Below are 22,804 nucleotides of genomic sequence, written 5' to 3'. Positions count from 1 at the left end.
GATCTTCCTGGATGATAAATTTTTATAGTTTTCTAGAAGCTAAAAGAGGGAAGAGGGCCCAAGCTTAAGTCTGGAACTGTAGCCTGAGCCTATTGCCCATAACTGTGTAAACCAGACAACCTCTCTTTTTCCTCCCTCCAAAGGAAATATCCCACTACTTCTTGAACAGCCTTATTGAAATGTAATTCACTTATCATACAGTTCACCCATTTAAAGTGTATAATTTGGCCAGCAGGGTGGTTTATACCTATAGTCCCACTGCGCAGGAGGCTGAGGTGGGAGGATTCTTTGAGCCCAGGAGTTTGAGAATCACCTGAAAAGCATAGCAGGAAAAAATAGATAAATAAAGTGTATAATTCATTTTTTTTTTTTTTGTATATTCAGTCTGTTGTGCAGCCATCACATCCATTTTGGAAAATTTCATCACCCTCAAAAGAAACCCCATGCTCTTTAGCAGTCATTTCCCCCATTCCTCCCACCTCCCACTGCCTCCCTCCTTCAGCCACCCTACACCTAGCCCTAGACAATCACTAATATACTTTCTATTTCTATGAATTGGCCTACTATGGACATTGCATATAAATGGAATCACACAGCATGTGGTCTTTTCCAACTGGATTCCCCCACTTGGCAGGTTTTCAAAGTCCATCTTGTTGTAAAATTATAGTTGTAACATGAATTAGTACTTCAGTTTTTTATTGCCAAATTATAATCCATTGTATGGATATGCCATATTTTATTTTTGTTCATCATTTGATGGTTTGAGGTGTTTCTACTTTTTGACTTATGAATATTGCTGCCATGAACAATCATGAACTGTATAAATTTTGTTTTCATTTCTCTTGGGTGTATATATACAGGAATTGCTGGATCATAGAGCAACTCTATGTTTAACCACTGAAGGAACTGTTGGTCTGTTTTTGAAAGTGTCTGTATCATTTACCTTAACACCAGCAATGTATGAGGGCTCCTTTTTCCACATGCTGTATAATACTTGTTACTATCTTTCTCATCATAGCCCCTCTGGTGCACATGGATTGGTATCTCATTCTGCCTAGCTGTTTTTTAAACATATTTTCAGCTACTCGTCTTAATTTTAATTCTACCTTATCTTCATTCCTTAGGTATAAAGGAATTTAGTTACTAATTTGTGATCTTTTAAAGGTTTTGCAACATATACTGCTTTCCCCCACTGGTCACTTCCCAGTGGCATTTCCGGGTCTGCTATATTAGTTAACTCTGGTCTAACATTTTCTGGCTTTAACATTTTGTGGTATCTATCATCTTTTAAAATTCTCTTTATTTTGTTGGTTTTATATCATTAAATACTTCATTTACTATATTTTAATGGATTTTGACAGGGAGAAGTAGCTGATCCATGTGATTAATTCACTCTCTCTGAACTGTTGGTTGTTTCCACTTTGAGTTGTTTTTACTATTGTTTTTACTATTAACTTCATTATTAAAGCATTAGCAATAATAATACATAGTAATATTCATTTTTATATACTCTATCCTAGGCTCTGTGCTAAAAATTGTGCATATATCATTTCATATAATCTTTAAACCTTATGAAATAAGTACTTTCAAAATACTATTACAGATGAGGAAACAGGTTTAATATCTGGTATAACATGCTAAGAAATGGCGGGCTTAGGTATTTATACTTGCTTTTCTGAGTCCAAGGCCTGTTTTTTTTGTTTTTTGAGACAGAGTCTCACCGTGTCACCCTCAGTAGAGTGCTGTGGCATCACAGCTCACAGCAACTTTAAATTCTTCTGCCTAGGCAATTCTCTTGCCTCAGCCTCCCAAGTTGCTGGGACTAAAGGCACCTACCACAACACCCAGCTATTTTTTTTGTTGTTGTTGAGGTTGTAATTGATTAGCTGGCCCAGGCTGGGTTCAAACCCAGCAGCCTCGGTGCATGTGGCTGGCACCATAACCACTGTGCTACAGGCACCAAGGCAAGGCCTGTTTTCTTATCAGCTTTTAATATTATACTTGGGGAGACCCTAGTTCATTCAATTTCTAGGTAGGCCAAGTAAGTTAAATCTACCATAGCAGGAATCATGTGCATATATGTTTATATATTGTACATGGGTCTGTAAGTGTTGATATGTATCTCTATTTTAAGTTACACACACATAATTAAATAAGATTTTCCTGCTTGCAGATTTACTGTCTTTTAACCCCAGGTAAAGAACAGAAAATAATCATTAATAAACACTGTTAACATGATGATAGAAGGTAAATTTTAGAGGTCAGTTCAAACATAGACTTTTTTATGTCAAAAAATTTATGGATTATGTGCCTCTGACTTGAAGAGTATTTTGCTACATGCAAATACTTAAATCTCAACAAATGTAACATGTCATTGTTCTCAAAAGTATTCTTCCTAAAACAAAAATTTTATTATGACACTCCCTGATTTAAAGGAGAAAAAAATACCTCCTTACTTTAAAAAACTTAGTTTCTATTTTGAGTTGTCTTTGTTAAATTCCCCATTACAGTTGTTTTGTTTTGTTTGCTTTTGTATCCAACGAGGACTGATCCCTATCTCAGAGGGTAGATGTGGCTGAAGAGATGACACATAATCTAACAGTCTTTCCTGATTCATTTTGCTCTTCATTTCTTACTTCACTGAAGTCATTAACAGAGCAAGCTTTCAAGATACTTGAGGAACCCATGACAAAGTCCAAAAGGGGGCACAAGGAATGGCTCATGGCATGTGAATTTGTAGTGTTCTAAGAACAGCGAGGAAGCCATCATGCCTAGAGTGCAGAGGGCAAGACAGGGTGGCTCTAACTCTGGAGAATGTGGCAGGATGGCTTCTGTAGGGCACTTAGGCCATGCCAAAAATTCACAATACAGAGCTGATGAGTAGGCCTTGAGTCACCCAAAGGCAGGGGACTTCCATGTGGCTGGAATTTAGCATCCACTATTCTATCCCCAGGCAATCAAAACAGGAGAGAGTTGGACCTGAGTTTCTAGCAATTTGTGAGTGATGTTTACAAGTCAGAGGATTGTTATTTAGTTATTTTATGGTGACTTGCCTGTATTCCAGCTGATCTGGCAGACACTTTCAATATTTATGGGCACATACACATGATATTATAAATATATAAGCAACAAGCAACTTCTATTCAGAGAGATTTTCTTCCACATTTAAGCCATCTCTGAATTAACAAGCTCCTACTTTTGTAGGAACTAGTTGAGCTGCCTTTATTTGGTTTTCCAAGATATCGAATAAAGTTCTCCAAACAGGAATGGCTGCTCAATAGCGTTTAAAGGCTGTATTTCATGTTTCAACTCTATAAACATACATAGAAGATACAGAGATATCTGCTGGAGATACAGAGATAAATAGGACAGGATTAGTGCCCTTGGAGAGTCCACAATCTAAGAATGAAAGAAAGAGGGGCAGACAACTCTTCTATAATACAGCACAGTAGATTCTCTGATAGGAGCCTGATTCAGCTTTTTTCTGTAGGAGCCATAGGTAGTTGTTGCTTTTTAATTTGTGAAATGCGTGAGTTGTATTTAGTGATAATGATAATAATAGCTGTCATTATCAGGCAGTATGTTAGAGGCTTTATACAAATTATGTAAAACAGCTGTAAAACAGCAACCTTGGACTTATCCTGGTCCTCTCCCTCTATGCTGACCCCTGGCAGACCTTAAAGTTAATATTTCTATTACTTTATTGCTTGCTATTCTCTTTAATGCTGCTATAGTCTTAGTCCAGACTTTCATGTTCTTTAAATGCCATACTGTAATATTCATCTGTCACAAGTATTCCTGACTTAAATCTCAACAAATGTAACATGTCATTGTTCTCAAAAGTATTCTTCCTAAAACAAAAATTTTATTATGACACTCCCTGATTTAAAACTTTTTATTTTCCTTTGTTATAGATCTTAGTAAAGGAATACCAAATGTGGACCTCATTTGTTTAATGCACCTTATCTCTGGTCAAGTTTTTTCTCACTTTATTTCATCTTTGCTCAATAGCTTACATTTCCTCTTACTTGGTATATTATTTCACACTTTCATGTGAAAGTTTTGGCTCAGAATTACTTATTCATTTGTCAGAAATGCCTGTCCTATTTCCCTTCTTTCCACTCTCAAATTTCATCTGGTAAATATCTCAGCTTTGAGTATCTAGCTTAAGATTTGGTTCTTCTTGGGTACAGGGAATAACTACAAGAACAACTTACCTAACAAATTCAAATGTTTCATTAACCTGAAATTAAAAAAAAAAAAAGAAACACAAAACGAAAATTAAAAAGGCAGGGTAAATGATGGGTCTGAACTAACACAACTCAACTTAACCATAGTAAATACCCTGCATGTGGGCTCAGTGAATCAATTTTATAACTGTATACACAAGAAACTTGATGAAAAATAGATCATATTAAAAAATGCATAAACATTAAAAATAATTGGTTCTTCTCTATGGCTTTTACTAAGGCAGAGTAAAAATAAAGAAGTAACTGTGAGGAAGAGAGAGTAAGTCTGTAATAAATTTCAGAAATTACCACAATTAATATCAAAGTAGACTTCAGAACAAGGAATGTTACTGGAGGTAAAGATAGATACTGAATAAATATAAATGGTTCAATTTATGAAGACACATAACAAATGTGAATTCCTAAATGTGAAACCTAACAAATGATATTCAAAATACATGAGGGGAAATTGTTAGAACTGAAAGGATAAATATAAATCCATAATAATATATGGAACTTTTAATACTCTGTTTTCAAAAACTGATTAAAATAAAAGTAGTAAGGAAGTTTCTAGGGATATAGAAGATTAACACTATGAACCAACTGGGCCTAACTGAATGGTTTAAAACATTCCAGCCAAGAACAACAGAATACACATTTTTTTTTCAAGTACACATGGAACATTTATTAAGATAGACCATGTTCTTGGCCATAAAATAAGTCTTAACAAATTTAAAAGAACTGAAATTATGCAAAGCATGTTCTCTGATTATGATAGAATTAAATTAGAAATCATTCAAAGAAAAAAACTCAGAAATCCCCCAATTTTTTAAAACTAAACATACTTCTAAATAACTTGTAAGTTAAGGGAGAACCAGATGAAATTCTGAACAAAATAAAAATGATAATTCAACACTTCAAAATTTGTAGGGTGAAACTAAAGCAGTACTTAGAGGGAAATTTATAGCCTATATGATTTTATTTTAAAAACAGAAAGTTCTCAAATTAGTGACAAAAGTGTCTACCTTATTCTTCTTAATAAAATATCACAAGAATGGAGAAGCAAGAATCCAATGTGCTCAATTCTAATATGAAGTCAGTAGATGATCTAATACATATTTTCAAAAACTCAAATCAATTTTAGGGGCTTGAGGGAGTGGAGAGAGGGGATGAGGAAGGGGCTGGGCAGGTTATGGTGTATGGGACACCTTTTGGGGGTGGGACACAATAAGAGGGACTTTACCTAACAAATGCAATCAGTGTAACCTAATTCTTTGTATCCTCAATGAACCCCAAGCGGTAAAATAAATAAATAATCAATTGTAAAAAAAAAAAAAACCTTGAGAATAAAGAGCAAAAGTCCAAAGCAAGCAGCAGGATACAAGAGAATTAGAACAATGAAAACAATTTTGAAGTAGAATAAAGTTAGAGAACTTCATGCTACCTGATTTCAAGACTTTACTATAAAGTTATAATAGCAAATATAGTGTTCACATAAATTAATGGAACAGAATGAAGAGTCTGGAAATACATTCACATTTGTCGCCAATTAATTCTTTTTTCATTGGAAAGGGGAGAGAGGGGGAGTAAGGGAGGGACCATGGCCAATTAATTTTTGACAAAGGTGCCAAGAAAATTCAATAGAAAAAGAGCAGTCTTTGCCACAAATAGTGCTGGAATGATCCACCTGCAAAAAATAAACTTCAACTTATACCTCACACCTTACATAAAAATTAACTCAAAATGGATGTGAACTAAATATAAAAAGCATAAAAATGTTAAAAGAAAACCTGAAAAATAGTTTTATGACATCATGTTAGGCAAATATCCTTTAGATACAACACAGAAGCACTATTTATAAAAGACAAAAATTGATAAATTGCATTTATTCCAATTGAAATTTCTTGTTCTGCAACTGACAGTGTTAAGAGAATGGACAAACAAGTCATAAATTGGGAGAAAATATTTGCAAATCACATATTTTGACAAGAGTATATGAAAATACTCCCAAAACACAATAAGAAACAACCAAATTGAAAAATGAGCAATATGAGCACATCCTGGAAGAAGATAAATAGATGGCAAATAAATACATGAAAAATGTTGAGCATTGTTAGTTATTAGGAAAATGCAAATTAAATTCGCATTTATAAATGTTAATTTATATTATATAAATTTATATGAAATAGTTGTTTTAAGGCACGAATTTGTCAAAAATTCTAGAGCTGTACATTTAAAACACCTATTAAAATAACTAAAAAACAGTGACCATTACAAATGCTAGCAGGATTATTAGAACTCTTTTTTTTTTTTTGCAGTTTTTGGCCAAGGCTGGGTTTGAACCTGCCACCTCCAGTATATGGGGCCAGCATCCTACTCCTTTGAGCCACAGGCACCGCCTGGTTATTAGAACTCTTATATGTTGGCGAGGGGAACAGAAGACAGTACAGTCACAAGAAAAGTTCAAATGTTCTTATGAAGTTAAACATACACTTACTGTACAATCAACCAATCCCAAACCCAGGGATCAGGTATATCCCTAAGTAAAACGAAAAACATGTTCTCACACACACACATACACACACACAGATTAAGTTATAAGAATGAATAACATTGTAGGGACTTTATTCCTAATCACTCAAAACTGGGAACATTCCAAATTGTAAATAGATAAATAAACTGGTGAATAGATAACAAACTCTGGTATGTGCATACAATGACCTCCTTCTCAGGAACAAAAAAGGAACAAACTGCATACATGTAAATACATCAAATAAATTGTGCCCCATTAAACCAGATTCAAGGAACAATGTTCTGTATGACTCCATCATATTATATCCTGGAAAAATCAAAACTACAGGGACAGAAAACAGCTCAGTTTTCCCTGGGACTATTGGCTGGGGAGGAGATTTACTATTATATAATGGGGTACAGAGAAATTTTGAGGGTGTTGAAAATTGGAGTGATTAGAGTGCTGGTCATATTAAGACATGCGTTTGTCAAAAGTTCTAGAGCTGTGCATTTAAAAGGGTGAATTTTCACCTCATACCCGTTAGGTTGACCACTATTAAAATACCAGAAACTAAACAAGTGTTGAAGAGGATGTGAAGAAATTGGAACATTTGTGCCCTGTTGATAGGAATATAAAATGTGGCAACTGCTATAACAGTATGGAGGTTCCTCAGAAAATTAAAAATAGACTTACTGTATGATACACCCAAAAGAATTGAAAATAGGACCTTGAAGAATTGTTTGCACATCCGTGTTCATTGCAGCATTAAAGAAGTGGAGCAACTCAAATGTCCACATACTGATAAATTGATAATGAAAATGTGGTACATACATATACTGGAATATTATTCAGCCTTAAAGAAAGAAGGAAGTCTCGTCACGTGCTATAACTTGGATAGACCTTGAGGACATTATGCTAAGTGAACTAAGCCAGTCACAATAAGACAAACACTGTATGACTCTTCTTATGTGAAACATCTAAAATAGGACTCAGGGGTCCTCAAACTGCGGCCTGCGGGCCACATGAGGTGGTGTGATTGTATCTGTTCCCATTTTGTTTTTTTACTTCAAAATAAGATATGTGCAGTGTGCATAGGAATTTGTTCATAGTTTTGTTTTGTTTTTTTTTGTAGAGACAGAGTCTCACTTTATGGCCCTCGGTAGAGTGCCGTGGCCTCACACAGCTCACAGCAACCTCCAACTCCTGGGCTTAAGCGATTCTCTTGCCTCAAGTTTTTTTTTTTTTTTAACCATAGTCCGGCCCTCCAATGGTCTGAGGGACAGTGAACTGGCCCCTGTTTAAAAAGTTTGAGGACGCCTGGAATAGAAACAGATTTGTGATTGACAGGGTTTGGGGGGAAGGGGAAATGAGGAGTTGTTCTTCAATGAGCAAAGAGTTTCAGTTTTGCAAAATGAAAAAGTTCTAGAGATCTGTTGCACAATAAGGTAAGCATAGTTAACACAACTGACCTGAGCACTTAAAAATAGTTAAGATGGTAAATTTTATGGTATGTGTTTTTTAGTACAACTTTTTAAAAGGTATACATTTTACCATATACAAATTATATACCAACAAACCTGATTTTTTTTCAAATGACCAAAACTCTTAATTTTATTTTATCCTTACTCTTTGCATTCTATTCTTTATAACTCTTCATATCAAAAGGTAAAGTCTATTTTTGCAGCCTAGGATCTAGTCTTAACAATATGCCTTGATTTGCTCAGTAGAATGTGTCCACAATAATGGTGTGCTAATCCCAAGCCCAGGTCTCAAGCGAACTTGCATATTTCCCCTCGCTTTATTGGATTTCTGAGCCTGCCAGGTTAACAAATCAGGCTAGCTTGCTAGAAAATGAGATATTTGTAGCTCCATCAACCCTGTTGCCACAGTCGGCCCATACAGAAGCCAAACCACCTTAGTGACTGGTATTTGACTATGGACACATGAGGGAGGCCAGCTGACATCAGAACTGTCCAGGGAGCCTGAACTGCTATTGACCTGCAGAATCATGGGCACATGAGCTGCTATGTTAGGGGGTGGTTTGTTAGGTATCAACAGCTCCTATACAAAAGTTTCACAGATGAGGTGACATTTGAATTGTGTTTTGAAGGATGAGCAGGAGCAAGTTTTTTTTCGGGGTGGAGAAATACTTCCAGTATATTCTGTCTGTGGCCAGATGGTTTCATAGTGGTCGCAGGGGCATCCTGGTTACTCTTTTCCTTAAGTCATTGAGAGAAGATAAAGGAACAGGTGAAATAAAGCACAAAGCTCCTGCCTTCAGGGGCTCATAGTCTATCTGGGAAGCTGCCACCTGTGCCAAGTGAATACCAGGAAAAGAAAAAGGTACAAGAATTGGTGCTTTCCCGCCTAAGGATACCAAAGAACTACTAAAACTTTTACCGCCTGGACCACCCTTTGGTATTTAAACACACAATGCCTGATTTTGTTATTTAACTTTTCCTGTTTTGATGAATTAGTGCCTTGCTGAGATTGTGTAATTGTGAGCTTCCAAAGCAGAGACCACATCTTCAATTTCTGTGTGTCTTCTTACAGCAAATAGACTAGCACAGTTCTTCCCATTTAAATGCTAAAAAGGAAAGAAAGAATGAATGAGTCAGTGAATGAGAAAGAAGACAAAAACACTGCAATAGCTGAGAGCTTTTAGAGTAAATGGAGATTGGAGACAGCCAGGTATTTTCCACAGCTATTCACTCCAGCCCAGTGTGGTGTTCTGGCTGATGGCCAAGGCTTAATTGTTAATGACCCTTCCCTTTCTGCTAGCCTGCAGGTTCATAAAATAATTCATGAAAGTCCTGAAGAAGTCAGATGTGATGGCTTTGGACAGCTTAGTGCCCACAGCATAGCAAAAGGCAGAATATCCAGGCTCTGGTTGAGGTTGACACCTTGATCTTACTTGCCCTGGGTCAGCTGTCTCAAGGATTTCCCCCCAGTCTTCTGCATTTTTATATGCTTATTATTTTTTTAAATGTTGATACCATAGAAAAGTATAAAGAAGAAACTAAAATTATCAGTTTTTCAATCACGCGGAAATAGACACTTTTTACATTTTAATAGGTCTTTGTCATTTGTATGTGGAGTGTGTGTATAAATTTCATTCTCTTTGAACTGTTTTTTTCCAATCACTGATACACCATAAATGTTTTTACATATTTTCATGTCAATATGCTTTCACCACAATATTTTAACATAAGCGTTTTTGTTTAGATTATTTCCTGTGTTTGATTATTATCCACAATGCTTCTATGAAGCCCGTTGGGGCACATCTTTGATTCTGGCTTGGTGTGTATTATAAAAGTGGATTTTCTTGACCAAAGGATATGCATCTAAGGCTTTTGCTACATATTTGTGATATTGACCTCTAGACATGTGATACTAGTTTATAGTAGCAGTATGTAAGTTATTTCCTATAACTTTTCACAAAAATTGTTTTATTATTTATTTATATTTTTGCTTATCTGTCTCAAAAACTTCTGGGGGGGGCGGTTGGGGTAGAGTGCCATGGCGTCATCATAGCTCACATAGGTCACATCATAGCTCAAGTCTTTTGGGCTCAAGCAATCTACCCATCTCTACCTCCCAGGATTATAGGTGTGAGCCCCCACGCCCAGCCACTTTTTTTTTTTTTTGAGGTACAGGTTCTCTCTGTGTCACCCAGGCTGGAGTACAGTGCAGTGATCATAGCTTACTGAAATCTCAAACTCCTGGCCTCAAGCAATCTTCTCACCTCAGACTCCCTATTAGCTAGGACTACAGGTGCAATCCATCACTACTGGCTAAATTTTTAATTTTTTTTAATTTTTTTATTTTTTAGAGATAGGGCCTCGCCTTATTGCGCAGTCTTTTGACTAATTCCTGGCCTCAAGTGTTCCTCCCACTACAGTCTTCCAAAGTGCTGGGATTACAAGCATGAGCCATCATTCTGGTTGGTCTCAAACACTTCTAATGTATATAGATGTTTTTCATAAATTAAGTTCAAAAAGCAGAGAATCGAAAATTAAATATCAGCCAAGTGCCTTGTTTGCTGGTTTTGTTTGTTCATTGGTTTGGTTTGGTTTTCTTTTCTGTCTTTCTTTCCTTTTTTTTTTTTTCCTGTTGTATGTATGTCTGGAAATATCCAATTAAACCAAATGAGCTTGACTCTTGAGGAGGCCCCTTTCCTTTTCCTAAAGCAAAGCAATAGAGCACCTGCAGATCCCAGTATCAGTTACTACTTTTTCTGAAGCACACTGGAAACAGATTGTTTCTCAGTGTAACCATCACCAGACTTTTTCATTGTCTGTCAAAGTTTTATTTCAAATACCTCTTTAAATATTTAAAGTCTGAATATACCTCGCTGGTGTTAGCAATGTTTCCTACATTTCTCTTTATCTACTTTTCCGCACTTTGAGGTCTAAAGGTGAAATATGAAACAAAGAATCACATATTAAACTTGGAATCCAAGGGACCAGGGTTCTGATACTGCTCTGTCATCCACAACAGAGCAAGTAATTTAGCCTGCGTGGAACTCTGTTTCCTCATTGCAAATAACTCGATCCCTGTATAACAGCCCACTGGTGGTGTTGGTGGTGGGTAGGGAAGGAACCCGTAGAGACTCTTTATTCAGATGCTATATATTATTATAGCAATTATAGCAATATAATATAATTATATTGCTAATTAGGCATTTTATCCTGTTTTAAAGATGAGGAATCTGAAATTTAGAGATCTGAATTAAATCGATCAGGTCACACTGAGAGTAAATTACAGATACAACAGATGTACCCCAGGGCCTGAATCCAAAGCCCTTTTGTTGACATAAGCACCTAACAATGGGAGTATTTTCATTTCATCAGTTCATTAAGCTAATATTTAAGACCTTCTGTGTGCCAGGAACTGTGCTCAGTTCTAGACATTCAGTGGTGAATGGTCCCTGCCTCGTGAAAAGTACTGTCAAGTTGGAGGCAGAGAAGACATTAAAAAGATAAAGGTACAACCAATTATGATTAGTACCATGAAAGAAAAAACAGGGTGTTCGGAGAAAATAACAGGAGAGCTTCATTTGGATTGTATGTTCTGGGAAGACTTTTCTGAGGCTGAGACCAAGAAGATAACTAGGAGTTAGTCAGGCAAGTAGGGGAGAAGCATTTTTACCTTTACAGGTGGACAAAGCAATTGAGGGTAAAAAGCTGGTTCACCTGAGCCTCAACAAGACTCTTCAGAGAACGAAGGTGCCCTAGTGATGGTCACAGCCAGCTTTTCAAAGGAGGTAGTGGCCATGTCCAAGTACGTGGTATTTCCTTAATACATCACGTATTGGGGAAAGTCCTGTCCAGACATGGAAGTGGCCTCTCCCTTCCCTTGCAAATCCTGGCATGCCATCCAGTTTTGCAACTTCCCAACCTGTTGCCAATCAACTCTGCAAATGTACTGCCCCCAAAGTGAGTGGTGAAGCTCCTATTACTGTTCCTTGATTGGTTCTCTATGTTCTGAAGTCCATAGAGAAAGTTGGGACAGAAAAGTCTGGGAATTTTTGTTCAAAGTTATCTTTACTGGATGTAAAGATACCAGTTATCTTTAGCTGGAATTTACCAGTTATCTTTAGCTGGAATTTACCTCTCATGTTAAAAATCCAGACATTCCAAAGAGAAGTTTCTCAGGCTTTTGTCTAGTTGTGTATCAGTATAGGCTCAGGAAACCCAGCAGCATTTATTAAATCAAGCCACTATTCTGGATAACAGTGGAAAGGATTAAATGTAATGATCCTTCTGGATCCTGGAAGATGAAATTACACCACATGGCTCTTGTGGATAAGGAAGACGTAAATTAAACAAAGCAACATTTCTACGTTTCACAGAGAAGGATGAAATGGAATCACCCATTCTGCATAATGGAGGAGGGGAGAACTTGAGTAACATTTCTGGGTAACAGTGCATTTTTCTGGATAGAGGGGGAAAAGATGAAACTGAGCAGCTTTTCTGGGTAGTGGGGGGAGTCAGTCCAGAAGAGGAAGGAAGGTAGTACCTTTAGCTCACAAGAACTAGCCAGTAGGAGGAGGTTCCAGTGATGACAACTTCCTTGTGTGGCCATCAAGCACAAACAGAGGAAGCTGTGCCTAGGGGCAGGTGCCCTGGAGTTTGTTTCCAAGACCTTCCATTACACTCCTTGTGGCTTAGGGCCAGCGGACCTCACCAGGCCTCAACCATCATGTTCTTCAAATAGAGCACATTTGTGACCTTCCCAGGCTCTCCTGTTGACAGAGATACAAAGCCAGCATCTTCTTTGAACTGCCCAGATGAAAGAATATAGGAAATCAACTCAAGGATGCTGAGAGTGGGACCATTTATTTAGTGATTTTGGACTTATGAGATGAATCTGAAGAAACATTAGTCACATCCAGTATAAATCATTCATTTCACAATTGAGGAAACCAAGCCCTAGAGATTTGACTTGCCCAAGGCCTCACAGGCAGATCAGGGCAGAGCTGGGACTGGAACCCAGGAGGCCTGACTCCTAGACTGGTACTTTATGATGTCAAACTTAAAGCCCTTGTATAGAAACAAAAAAAAGGGCTTTTTGGTAGAAGTTCATAGGACCTACACTGAGACAGAATAAGAAAATGAAAGAAAATAACTTATTAATATTTGATGAAAACCTTCAATTAGCTAGGCATAGTACCAGAAGTTCTTCTATATTTTTAAACCTCACTTAATTCTCTCTCAAAAAAAAAAAAAAAGCCAAAAAACTAGGAAGGAGGTATTATTGCCATATTTCAACTGTTAAAACTGAGGCTTAAAGAAATTAATTTGTCTCAGGACACACACGTGGCTGAGCCAGTTTTTTATTATTATTATTATTAAATCATAGCTGTGTACATTAATGCGATCATGGGGCACCATACACTGGTTTTATAGACCATTTGACACATTTTCATCACACTGGTTAACATAGCCTTCCTGGCATTTTCTTAGTTATTGTGTTAAGACATTTAGATTCTACATTTACTAAGTTTCACATGTAGCCTTGTAAGATGCACTGCAGGTGTAATCCCACCAATCACCCTTACTCTGCCCATCCTCCCCCCTCCCTCCCCTCCCTCTCCCCCTTCCCCTATTTCTAGGTTGTAACTGGGTTATAGCTTTCATGTGAAAGCCATAAATTAGTTTCATAGTAGGGCTGAGTACATTGGATACTTTTTCTTCCATTCTTGAGATACTTTACTAAGAAGAATATGTTTCAGCTCCATCCATGTAAACATGAAAGAGGTAAAGTCTCCATCTTTCTTTAGGGCTGCATAATGGTGTACCTATACCACAATTTATTAATCCATTCGTGGATCGATGGGCACTTGGGCTTTTTCCATGACTTAGCAATTATGAATAGGGCTGCAATAAACATTCTGGTACAAATATCTTTGTTATGATGTGATTTTTGGTCTTCTGGGTATATAACTAGTAGAGGAAATATAGGACTGAATGGCAGATCTATTTTTAGATCTCTAAGTGTTCTCCAAACATCTTTCCAAAAGGAATGTATTAATTTGCATTCCCACCAGGAGTGTAGAAGTCTTCCCTTTTCTCCATATCCACACCAACATCTCTGGTCTTGGGATTTTGTGATATGGGCTAATCTTACTAGAGTTAGATGATATCTCAAAGTAGTTTTGATTTAGTAGTTTTGATGATTAAAGATGATGAGCATTTTTTCATATGTCTGTAGGCTGTGTGCCTGTCTTCTTCAGAGAAGTTTCTCTTCAAGTCCCTTGCCCAGCCTGCGATGGGATCACTTGTTCTTTTCTTGCTTATACATTTATTTGAACATAGATCTGATTGCAGACAGAACCTGGGTTTTTCCAGCTCAAAAGACTGAAACAACTGATTGGTTCTCAATATCATTACAGATGTGATAAAACCCAGGACAAAAATCAGTGAAGACCAGCTCCACCTTCCCTATCCTGTGGTGGGTAGGAAAAGGAGAAGTATAATTCAATTCTTTCCTCAGGCATAAAGACAGGTGACAAACAGAGTATCTACTCTCCATCCTAAAGTCATAATCCCTACTGTTGAGAAATTATCATCTGGGTAAGTGTAGGGTCTCTCATCTCATTTTAGATACTGTAATTCCAGTGATATTTCCTTTTGGCCCATCTACTCTCTCTGCTCTGAGGAACACACTTTTTATCACTTATGTTTGCCTTTTGCACAGATTATTTTTAAAATTTGCTTCTGAAACACCATTGCTCAATAACCATGAAATCCTTCCCATTACTAAAATCCTCCTATGCCCAGTTCTTCAAGAAATTAGATTACTTTTAGATGAATTGTTAATAAAAATTAAAGCTATAGCCAGTAGCATGGGTATCTTTGGGCTCGTGGCCAACAAATAGGTCATCTGTGTGAAAGAAAACAGGCTAAAATGATTTGGAATTCTGGTCTCTTGTGGCTGTGCTGAGCATTGACCTCACCGATGTTGGCTCAAATTAATTGCTGTTCAGGTTGTGTTTTCTCATCATGCAAAACTTCTTCTCGCAATTCAAACCATGTGGGTTAAAATGAGAAAACAAAAGCTAAAATTGCTTCCCACACCCAAAAGCCCCTTCTTGTCAAGGATCCCAGGTGGCCCCAGTAGAGCTGTTAGAGGTCAGAGAGGGTTGGTCATCACCGCATACCATCCATAGGTGGAGGGCTCGTTATTTTCAGTTTCCCGCCTCTGAGAGGATACCCCTATTGTTTCTGAAAATGCTGACAAGGACCCACACTTCCAACAAAAATTCCTCTATCCCCGCAAGCCACAGCAAAAGCAGCAGCAGAAGCAACAGCAGCAGCAGATAAGTGTTTTGATGAATTGCAAGATGGATAGGGCTTGAGTGCCCCCAGCCCTGCCGATACCAAATGCCTTTAAGATACAGCCTTTCTCATCCTAATCTACAAAGGAAACAGGAAAAAGGAACTTAAAACTCCCTGTGCTCAGACAGAAATGAGACTGTTACAGGCTGCTTCTGTGCTGTTCCTTCTTGCCTCTAACTTGTAAACAAGACTTAATAGAACATGCGAATGGAAAGTCACAAACCTCTGGGTTTTTGAAAGGATCCTTGGGACCTCATGCACATCTGTGGCTACTGGATGGAGAGATTTGGGAAAGCATGGACTCTAGCCGGCTTAGTTCTCTATGGTGTCAGCTTGCTCCTTTCTGGTAAGATTTGGCTTTATTTTATTGGTATTTTTAAAAACAGAGTTAGTATCTTCTGGGTTCTCTCACCAAATCTCATCAGTGCTAGTTAACAGTGGGTGGCTGTGGCAAAGGCATTATTTCTCTGCCAGTCTCTGGTTAATACATGAATAGATTGAAATAAAACGTCCCTGAAGCATGAACTGATTTTCTGGAATGTCTTTTCTGGATGCTCGTGCCCTGGGTTGAGACTGTTTGAGGACTGATTAAGTCATCGTACATGAAGAGATCTGCTTACTATCATGAATGATTTTCCTGCTCCTTATTCTGGAGTGTTTTCTTATTAAAAAATAGGAACAAACCTGATTTTACCTGCTTCAAAGATAATCTTCAGTGATTTTTAAAAAATGAGATTCATGCTAAGAATTATGGGACCTACTTAAAGCAAGGCACAGATGGTCATTGTTAACGAGAACAATAATGCTTTTCTATAAAGACTTTGTGACTGTACCCAGTTTTAAGTAAAGCAATCACATTGCAGATATTTTAGTTTTTGTTTTTTGTTTTTTTTAAGTTAGCTTCAGGGAGATTAGAGCTATGTAATTTTTTATTTTAAGAAATATTTGGCATGTAGTAATTCATAAAGTGTTTACTAGCCTAATGAAAGGAAAATCGAGATAGTTGCCAATATCACTGCACGCAGGCGAGTATGGAAACTTCTTGTAAAGTTAGGGGATGGTTCCTCAGCAGGTGTTTTGGTTGAGCATCTATATTGGTTAGATTCTCTAGACAGGGTCATGCCTCCATAGTTCACTCACCCTATGTGGACATAGCCTGAAAGTAATATCACAACCTCAGCTGCAGACCACAGACATTATCATCACCGTCAGCCTCCACCCTTTGGTTTGAAAATGTTCTAATTATTATAATGAAGTTGAATTTATATGGAGATGAATTTGGGAAAATTTACTGAACCAAATGGGTACAGGGCATACGAATAGAATTTGATCCAATATATGTAAGTATTAGCTATACTATTTTATATTTTCTGTATGTTTTGATTTTTTTGAATACTTAAAGATAACAGAATTGCATACAACTTGTTTAACAGCTCTTCCATTTGCTTTAACAACCAATATGGTAAGAATTCAATAATATTTTTAAGAGTAAGAATGTGTAACACATTGCTGAAAGTGAAAGATTATTTTAAATGGCTTCAGCACTTACATAGAGATTATTTATATTAATGTACACATAATGTCGATTTCTCGACTAATATGCATCTTTAATATGATTCCATTTTAAGTTTTTGGTTTTGTTTATATGAATACCATATTGATCAGTAACATGGCATCTGAAACTGATTCTACACAAGAGATTATAGCAATGAAAAGCCCTGGTATCTATAGTTTATTTGAGGTCCTTTTAGGTTAATAACACCCCCACATAACTAGGTTTTTTTGTTTAGTAGTTTGTTTTGAAACAGAGTCTTGCAGAGTATTGCCCAGATTGGAGTGCAGTGTTGTGATTATAGTTCAATGTAGCCCCTCCCCACTCTGGCCACCCTCCTGCCTCAGCCTCCTGAGTAGCTGGGACTACAGGTATGCAACACCACACCTGGCTAATTTTTTTTTTTTTTTTTTTTTGAGAGAGAGAGAATTTCATCTTGTCGCCCTCGGTAGAGTGCCATGGTGTCACGCCTCACAGCAACCTCAAACTCTTGGGCTCAAGTGACTCTCTTGCCTCAGCCTCCTGAGTAGCTGAGACCACAGGCACCTGCCATGACGCCCGGCTATTTTTTGGTTGCAGTTGTTATTGTTGTCTGGCAGGCCCAGGCTGGCTTTAAACCCTCCAGGTCCGGTGTATGTGGCTGGCGCCTCAGCCGCTGAACTACAGGCATCAAGCCATACACCTGGCTAATTTTTAACTCTTTTTGTAGAGATGAGGTTTAACTCTTTTTGTAGAGATGAAGGCCTCGCCATGTTACCTCTTGTTTCAAACCCTTGGCCTCAGGCAATCCTTCTCCCTTGGCCTCCCTAAATTCTGAGATGACAGGTATGAGCCACTGTGCCCAACCACACATGCAACTGTTTTAATTCACTTTTCCTCCCTAAAGTGATTATAACACTTTCCAATATAGGCTTAGAAGAGCTGTTATAAAATTAGACAAAAAGATCATGTGGCCAAAATACTTGGTCCATTCTAAACAACAGTGACTCCAGGAGGGAGAGGACCCAGGAGAGGAAGGAGGCCATGCTCTTGTTAGCAAGGAAGGGTGACACTAGCAAGGCTAGCTTCTGATGTAGCCCTGTTGTATTGAATCCTAGCCTGTACACCACCCCTTCAAGCCCCCATGAACATGAATGCTTGCATCTTGGCAACTGCATAGGAACCCAGCTTGATCATATCTACAGCCACAGGAGCCCATTATTCAAGCCAAACTCCCCTGCATTTGTCTCTCTAGTCCAGTGGGTTGTTTCTCATTCGATTTTTCTAAATACTAGAAAGAATGGAAAAAATATGCCACATTGGGCTCAATTAAGGTGGCTACGGGTGGCAGAGATGCTGACCCACAAGAGGGTTGGAGGAGGTATACAGCTTTCAGAAGCCTTATAAATCCTCCCAGATTCTATACTTTCTTTCCCCTTATTGAGAATCATTGCCAAATCCAGCTTACAAACAAGTTCTCATAAACACATCAGTTTCACTCTCTTCCCCCATCCCCAGCAAACCAGGCTGTTCTCTTTAAAGAGTTATATATACAGAAAAACAAGCAAAAAAATCACTCTTTCTGCTTTATCATTGTCGGTCTGTCCTGTGTGATCAATACTGATCTGATAGGAAGTCTCTAGTTGCATGTCTTCATAAGTCTTTCCTGTGTCATTTGACATTTTAAATAACAATTGAATTTAAAGATGGTGGACATCTTGTCTGGGGCAGCTGCAGGGAGGTAGGCTCAGACCTCCTTGTTAGGGCTGGTCTTGGAAGGCTGTGTGGGCAAGTTCAAGCAATCAAAGGCAGAGGTCTAGAAGCTGGGATCAGACACCCTGTGGAATGAGTCTCAGAGGGAGGAGTTTTGCTTTCTACACAGACGCTGTCTTGCAAGCATTGTCTTTGTTGGGAGGCCTTAGCACTTCCTTTTCGGCCCTGCCCTGGGAGAGCTTCCTGGAAGAGTCCAGTTCTTCTAAGGCAGGAGTCCTCGAACTTTTTAAACAGGGGGCCAGTTCACTGTCCCTCAGACCGTTGGAGGGCCAGACTATAGTTTAAAAAAAACTATGAACAAATTCCTATGCGCATTGCACATATCTTATTTTGAAGTAAAATAACAAAACGGGAACAAATACAATCACAATGCCTCATGTGGCCAATGGGCCGCAGTTTGAGGACCCCTGTAGGCATTCCTCCAGGAGGGAAGAAGTCTTCTAATTCCATCTTTAAAAACTATATTATAGCCTGTGGGGGCTTTAGATGGGTGGGCTCTAAATTCATTTGAAATTACCAATTTTTTCCCTGAGCCTCTATTCCTCAAAACACATCTGTGCAATTATGTTACCTGCTTATTCCCTGTATATGACTTACTGTCTAGGGTACAGAATCAGGATTTAAAGAGATTTCTCTAGGCTGGAAGGGTGGACCAAAACCAAAAGATAATGGACAAATCTGTGTTTGGGTTCAGAAAATAAACTATGTATGTTTAATGTCAGAGAGACTTGGTCTGTTGAAAGTTCTCGGGAATGATATCTAGGTTTGGGTGATACACAAAACTCCTGGAAGCCAACACATGCTCTATTTGCTAAGAAGGTAACGCATAAGCTGTAATGTGCTGCATTAGCAGAAATGAGGTCCAAATCAGAAGTGGTCAGCACTTAAATCTACTGGTAGAGCACATCCATTAAACACTGAAGCCCCAAACAATGAGGCGGAGACTGTAGTAGACAAGCTGAAGAAGGAGTTAAGAGCATGGAGTACAAGGAAAAGCCCAAATTGGATAAGTCACACTTTCTTCATCTTTTATGGATGAAATACCCATTTTCCAGGGTTGTTATGAGGACCAAATGTGATAATACTTTTAAAAGCACTTGACCAGTAAGAACTCTCTTAATAAATGAAGCTAGTTATAATAAAAGAGAAGTGTTGGTATGAGGACCATATGCTAGTCTGGATTGAGCTAATCTTTTCCAGGATGTACGGGAACCTCTTAGTGCTCATAGATGAAGTCTCCTTCTACAAAACCACGACATAATCTCTCAAATTTTGTGCTGGCTGCTCCCCACTTAAAAAGCTTGACTACTTCACCTACCATCTAATGCCTCCCTCTCCTATCCATTCCTCCCTGCTCTTGGCTTGTACCCTTTACCCAGGCCTAGCTCCACGATCTGCACATTCCTTCCTCTGGGCTTTAGTTCATGCTGTTCCATTGATTTGGAAATGGTGCTTTCCATCTCCACTCTGCAAACACAATTCAACTCAACTTGCCCAGGACAATCCTTCCTCCTCATGTTCTTCCCCTATATCTGCTTCTCAGAGCTTTGAACTTTTAGCCCCATTAGCTTCTAAATATCTCTGCAACAAATATTATTTCTTTTCAGTTCTAATTAGTGCATGTGCCTAATGTTTAGTAATTATTATTGAATGAAGTTGTATGGTCATACAAAGAAACTGATGGTACTCCACAGCAGACCTGAAAGAAAAAGGGAATGTTATAGAAAGGGTTTCAGCTACGTTGAAATAATATTATAATGTCGACAGATCAATTACATATACATTGTACATAATATTTACTCTTATCTTAAAATATTGGCACATGTTAAATATGTGATGTAAATAAAGTCAAAAGAAAAATTCTTTTTTTCTATTAGGTGTAAAACATAAAATTTATACTCATAAAAGTGGGTTTTGGCCTTTACTTAAAATGAGGTATTGTGTGATTGACTATTACCTATAACCTGTGCATACGTTTTATTCAGTAGATGTTTGTTGAATTACTGCCTGGCTTCATTCATTCATTCACTTATTCATTTTTCTTTCAATAAATGAAGACTTATTGAGGGCTTACTTTGGGCCATGTACGTGAGATGAGGTCACACATAAAGGGAGAAATATAAAAAAAAAATTTTCCTCTTAGTAAGCTCATATTTTAGTGGAAAAAAATGAATGTAGGTAGATGAATTGTAATATACTGTGATAAATGACATAATAAAATATTATACAAAATAAAGTAATTTATAAAATCTGAGTTTTTCAAAGGCTATGAAAATCATTTGGCCCAATGATACAAAATGAAACTGAATCATCTAAATTGAGCATAAATGTCTAAAAACATATAATATCAACTTAATAGCTAACTTTACCGAAAATGAATGGCATTTGAAAACAATTTTGGGGTGGATTTTGTTCTCTTTGCAAGGAGTCATGAATATTGCCAAAAATCCACTGCCAGTTATTGTCATGAGTTACTCATAGCTAAATGATTTTAAAATCAAGAAGATATAAAAGAAAGGGGAAGAAGAAACTTATTAGAGAGAGCAACCTATGAGAAGGGGATATGTGTGAAACAGCAAGGCAAGTTTGAGGAAGTTGAGTAAAGCTGGAAAGTTAGGATGGAGGTAGAGAATTAAGGTTGGTGTCAGATCAGGAACGGTGCCGTGGGCCATTTTACGTAGCTTACACCTCATTCTGTAAAAGTTAGCAGGGTGTTTGTTGTATCACACATCATATCTGATTTATGTCTTAGAACAAGCACTCTATTTTTATAAAAATGGAGGATGAGAAAATCGCTTGAGCCCAAGAGTTTGAAGTTGCTGTGAGCTATGATGCCATAGCACCCTACTGAGGGTGACAAAGTGAGACTCTGTCTCAATTAAAAAAAATAAAATGGAGGATGAAGTAATGTGGCAGAGACTGTAGGCTGGGGCCACTTTGGCTTCCTGACATTCCAAGCAAGAGGACTATAGGGATGAACAGGGTTCTTGAGAGAGGTTTAGGGGGGGAAACTGCAGGAGTTAGAGATTGGTTGCATACAGGAGGTTGAGAAAGAGAGAGGAGAACTGTCATCGCTCCAGCGTTCTGATCTGGATGATCGCGGTGCTGTTCAGTGTGCTGGGAAACATGGCGGACGCAAGGGGATGAAGAAAATAATTATTACATTTGTACATGTTGGTATTGAGGTCACACGTAAAGGGAGATATTTAGCAAACTTGCCTCCCCAGATCTGAAGCTCAGAAGACGATTGGGCAAAACATGGAAACTTTGGTTTCTGTTAAGGGAAGCCATGGGCATTGAGTGAAGGAAAGAGGAAGAGGAGACAGCCAGCGATTCGGTGAGAAAGAAGTAGGCAGGGAGTTGGGAGGAGAAGCAAAACCAACCAGATTCCTTTTCTGGAATTTTAGAGAATTGCCATTGTGATAGCCATAAAAAGAGAGAGTTTTCAGGTGGTGACATCCACCAGACCTGGAGTAGGGGCCTCACCTGCAGGTGTGTCACTTTCCAGAGAGCCATCTGCACAGGCAGCATCACCAATCCATAGCTGGGAGGGTATCAGAGGAGCAGCTGGCGTCACTCCCAGCCTACAGGAAAGAGAATGTCTAAAGTTGCCTCCTTTATTGCTAGAATTTTAAACCGATTACCCAATTCCCACCCATCTGGCCAGACTATTCCTTAATTTACATCACAATCCCATGTGCAGAATGATTTTTAGATCTATCTGGGCCTGCTTCCCTCTACACCCCGCCCCCACTGCTTCCCTTTGTCCCTTCAGGATCCTCACTATCCTCCCAGGGTTCCTTCCTAGAAGCTGCAGGAGCAGGTGTGAAGACGCGACCTGCCAGATGGGCAGAGCCCTGACTCTTTCAATCATATCTGCTACAAGGAGGGAGCGCATTCCTGCTGCCTGGTGGTA

General features: G+C 38.3%; 1 protein-coding gene across 3 annotated transcripts in view; it reads left to right on the top strand.

The window, feature by feature from the left end:
* The first annotated feature begins 15,435 nt into the window (after positions 1-15,435).
* TEK (TEK receptor tyrosine kinase) overlaps positions 15,436-22,804 on the top strand; it is a 113,170-nt gene continuing 105,801 nt past the window's right edge. For 2 of the 3 annotated variants that reach the window (XM_053571078.1, XM_053571069.1), the window contains exon 1: positions 15,442-15,930. In XM_053571078.1, the coding sequence (XP_053427053.1) occupies positions 15,840-15,930 (91 nt within the window). In that variant the 5' untranslated portion in view covers positions 15,442-15,839. Of the gene's footprint in view, positions 15,931-22,804 lie in introns of all 3 variants that reach the window. The other variant, XM_053571063.1, reaches the window with a different exon arrangement.

The sequence above is a fragment of the Nycticebus coucang genome, chromosome 2 (assembly GCF_027406575.1).
Source record: "Nycticebus coucang isolate mNycCou1 chromosome 2, mNycCou1.pri, whole genome shotgun sequence".
Classification (NCBI taxonomy): Eukaryota; Metazoa; Chordata; class Mammalia; order Primates; family Lorisidae; genus Nycticebus; species Nycticebus coucang.
The sequence above is the reverse complement of the archived record's forward strand: the minus strand, read 5'-3'. Positions and strand labels throughout refer to the sequence as shown.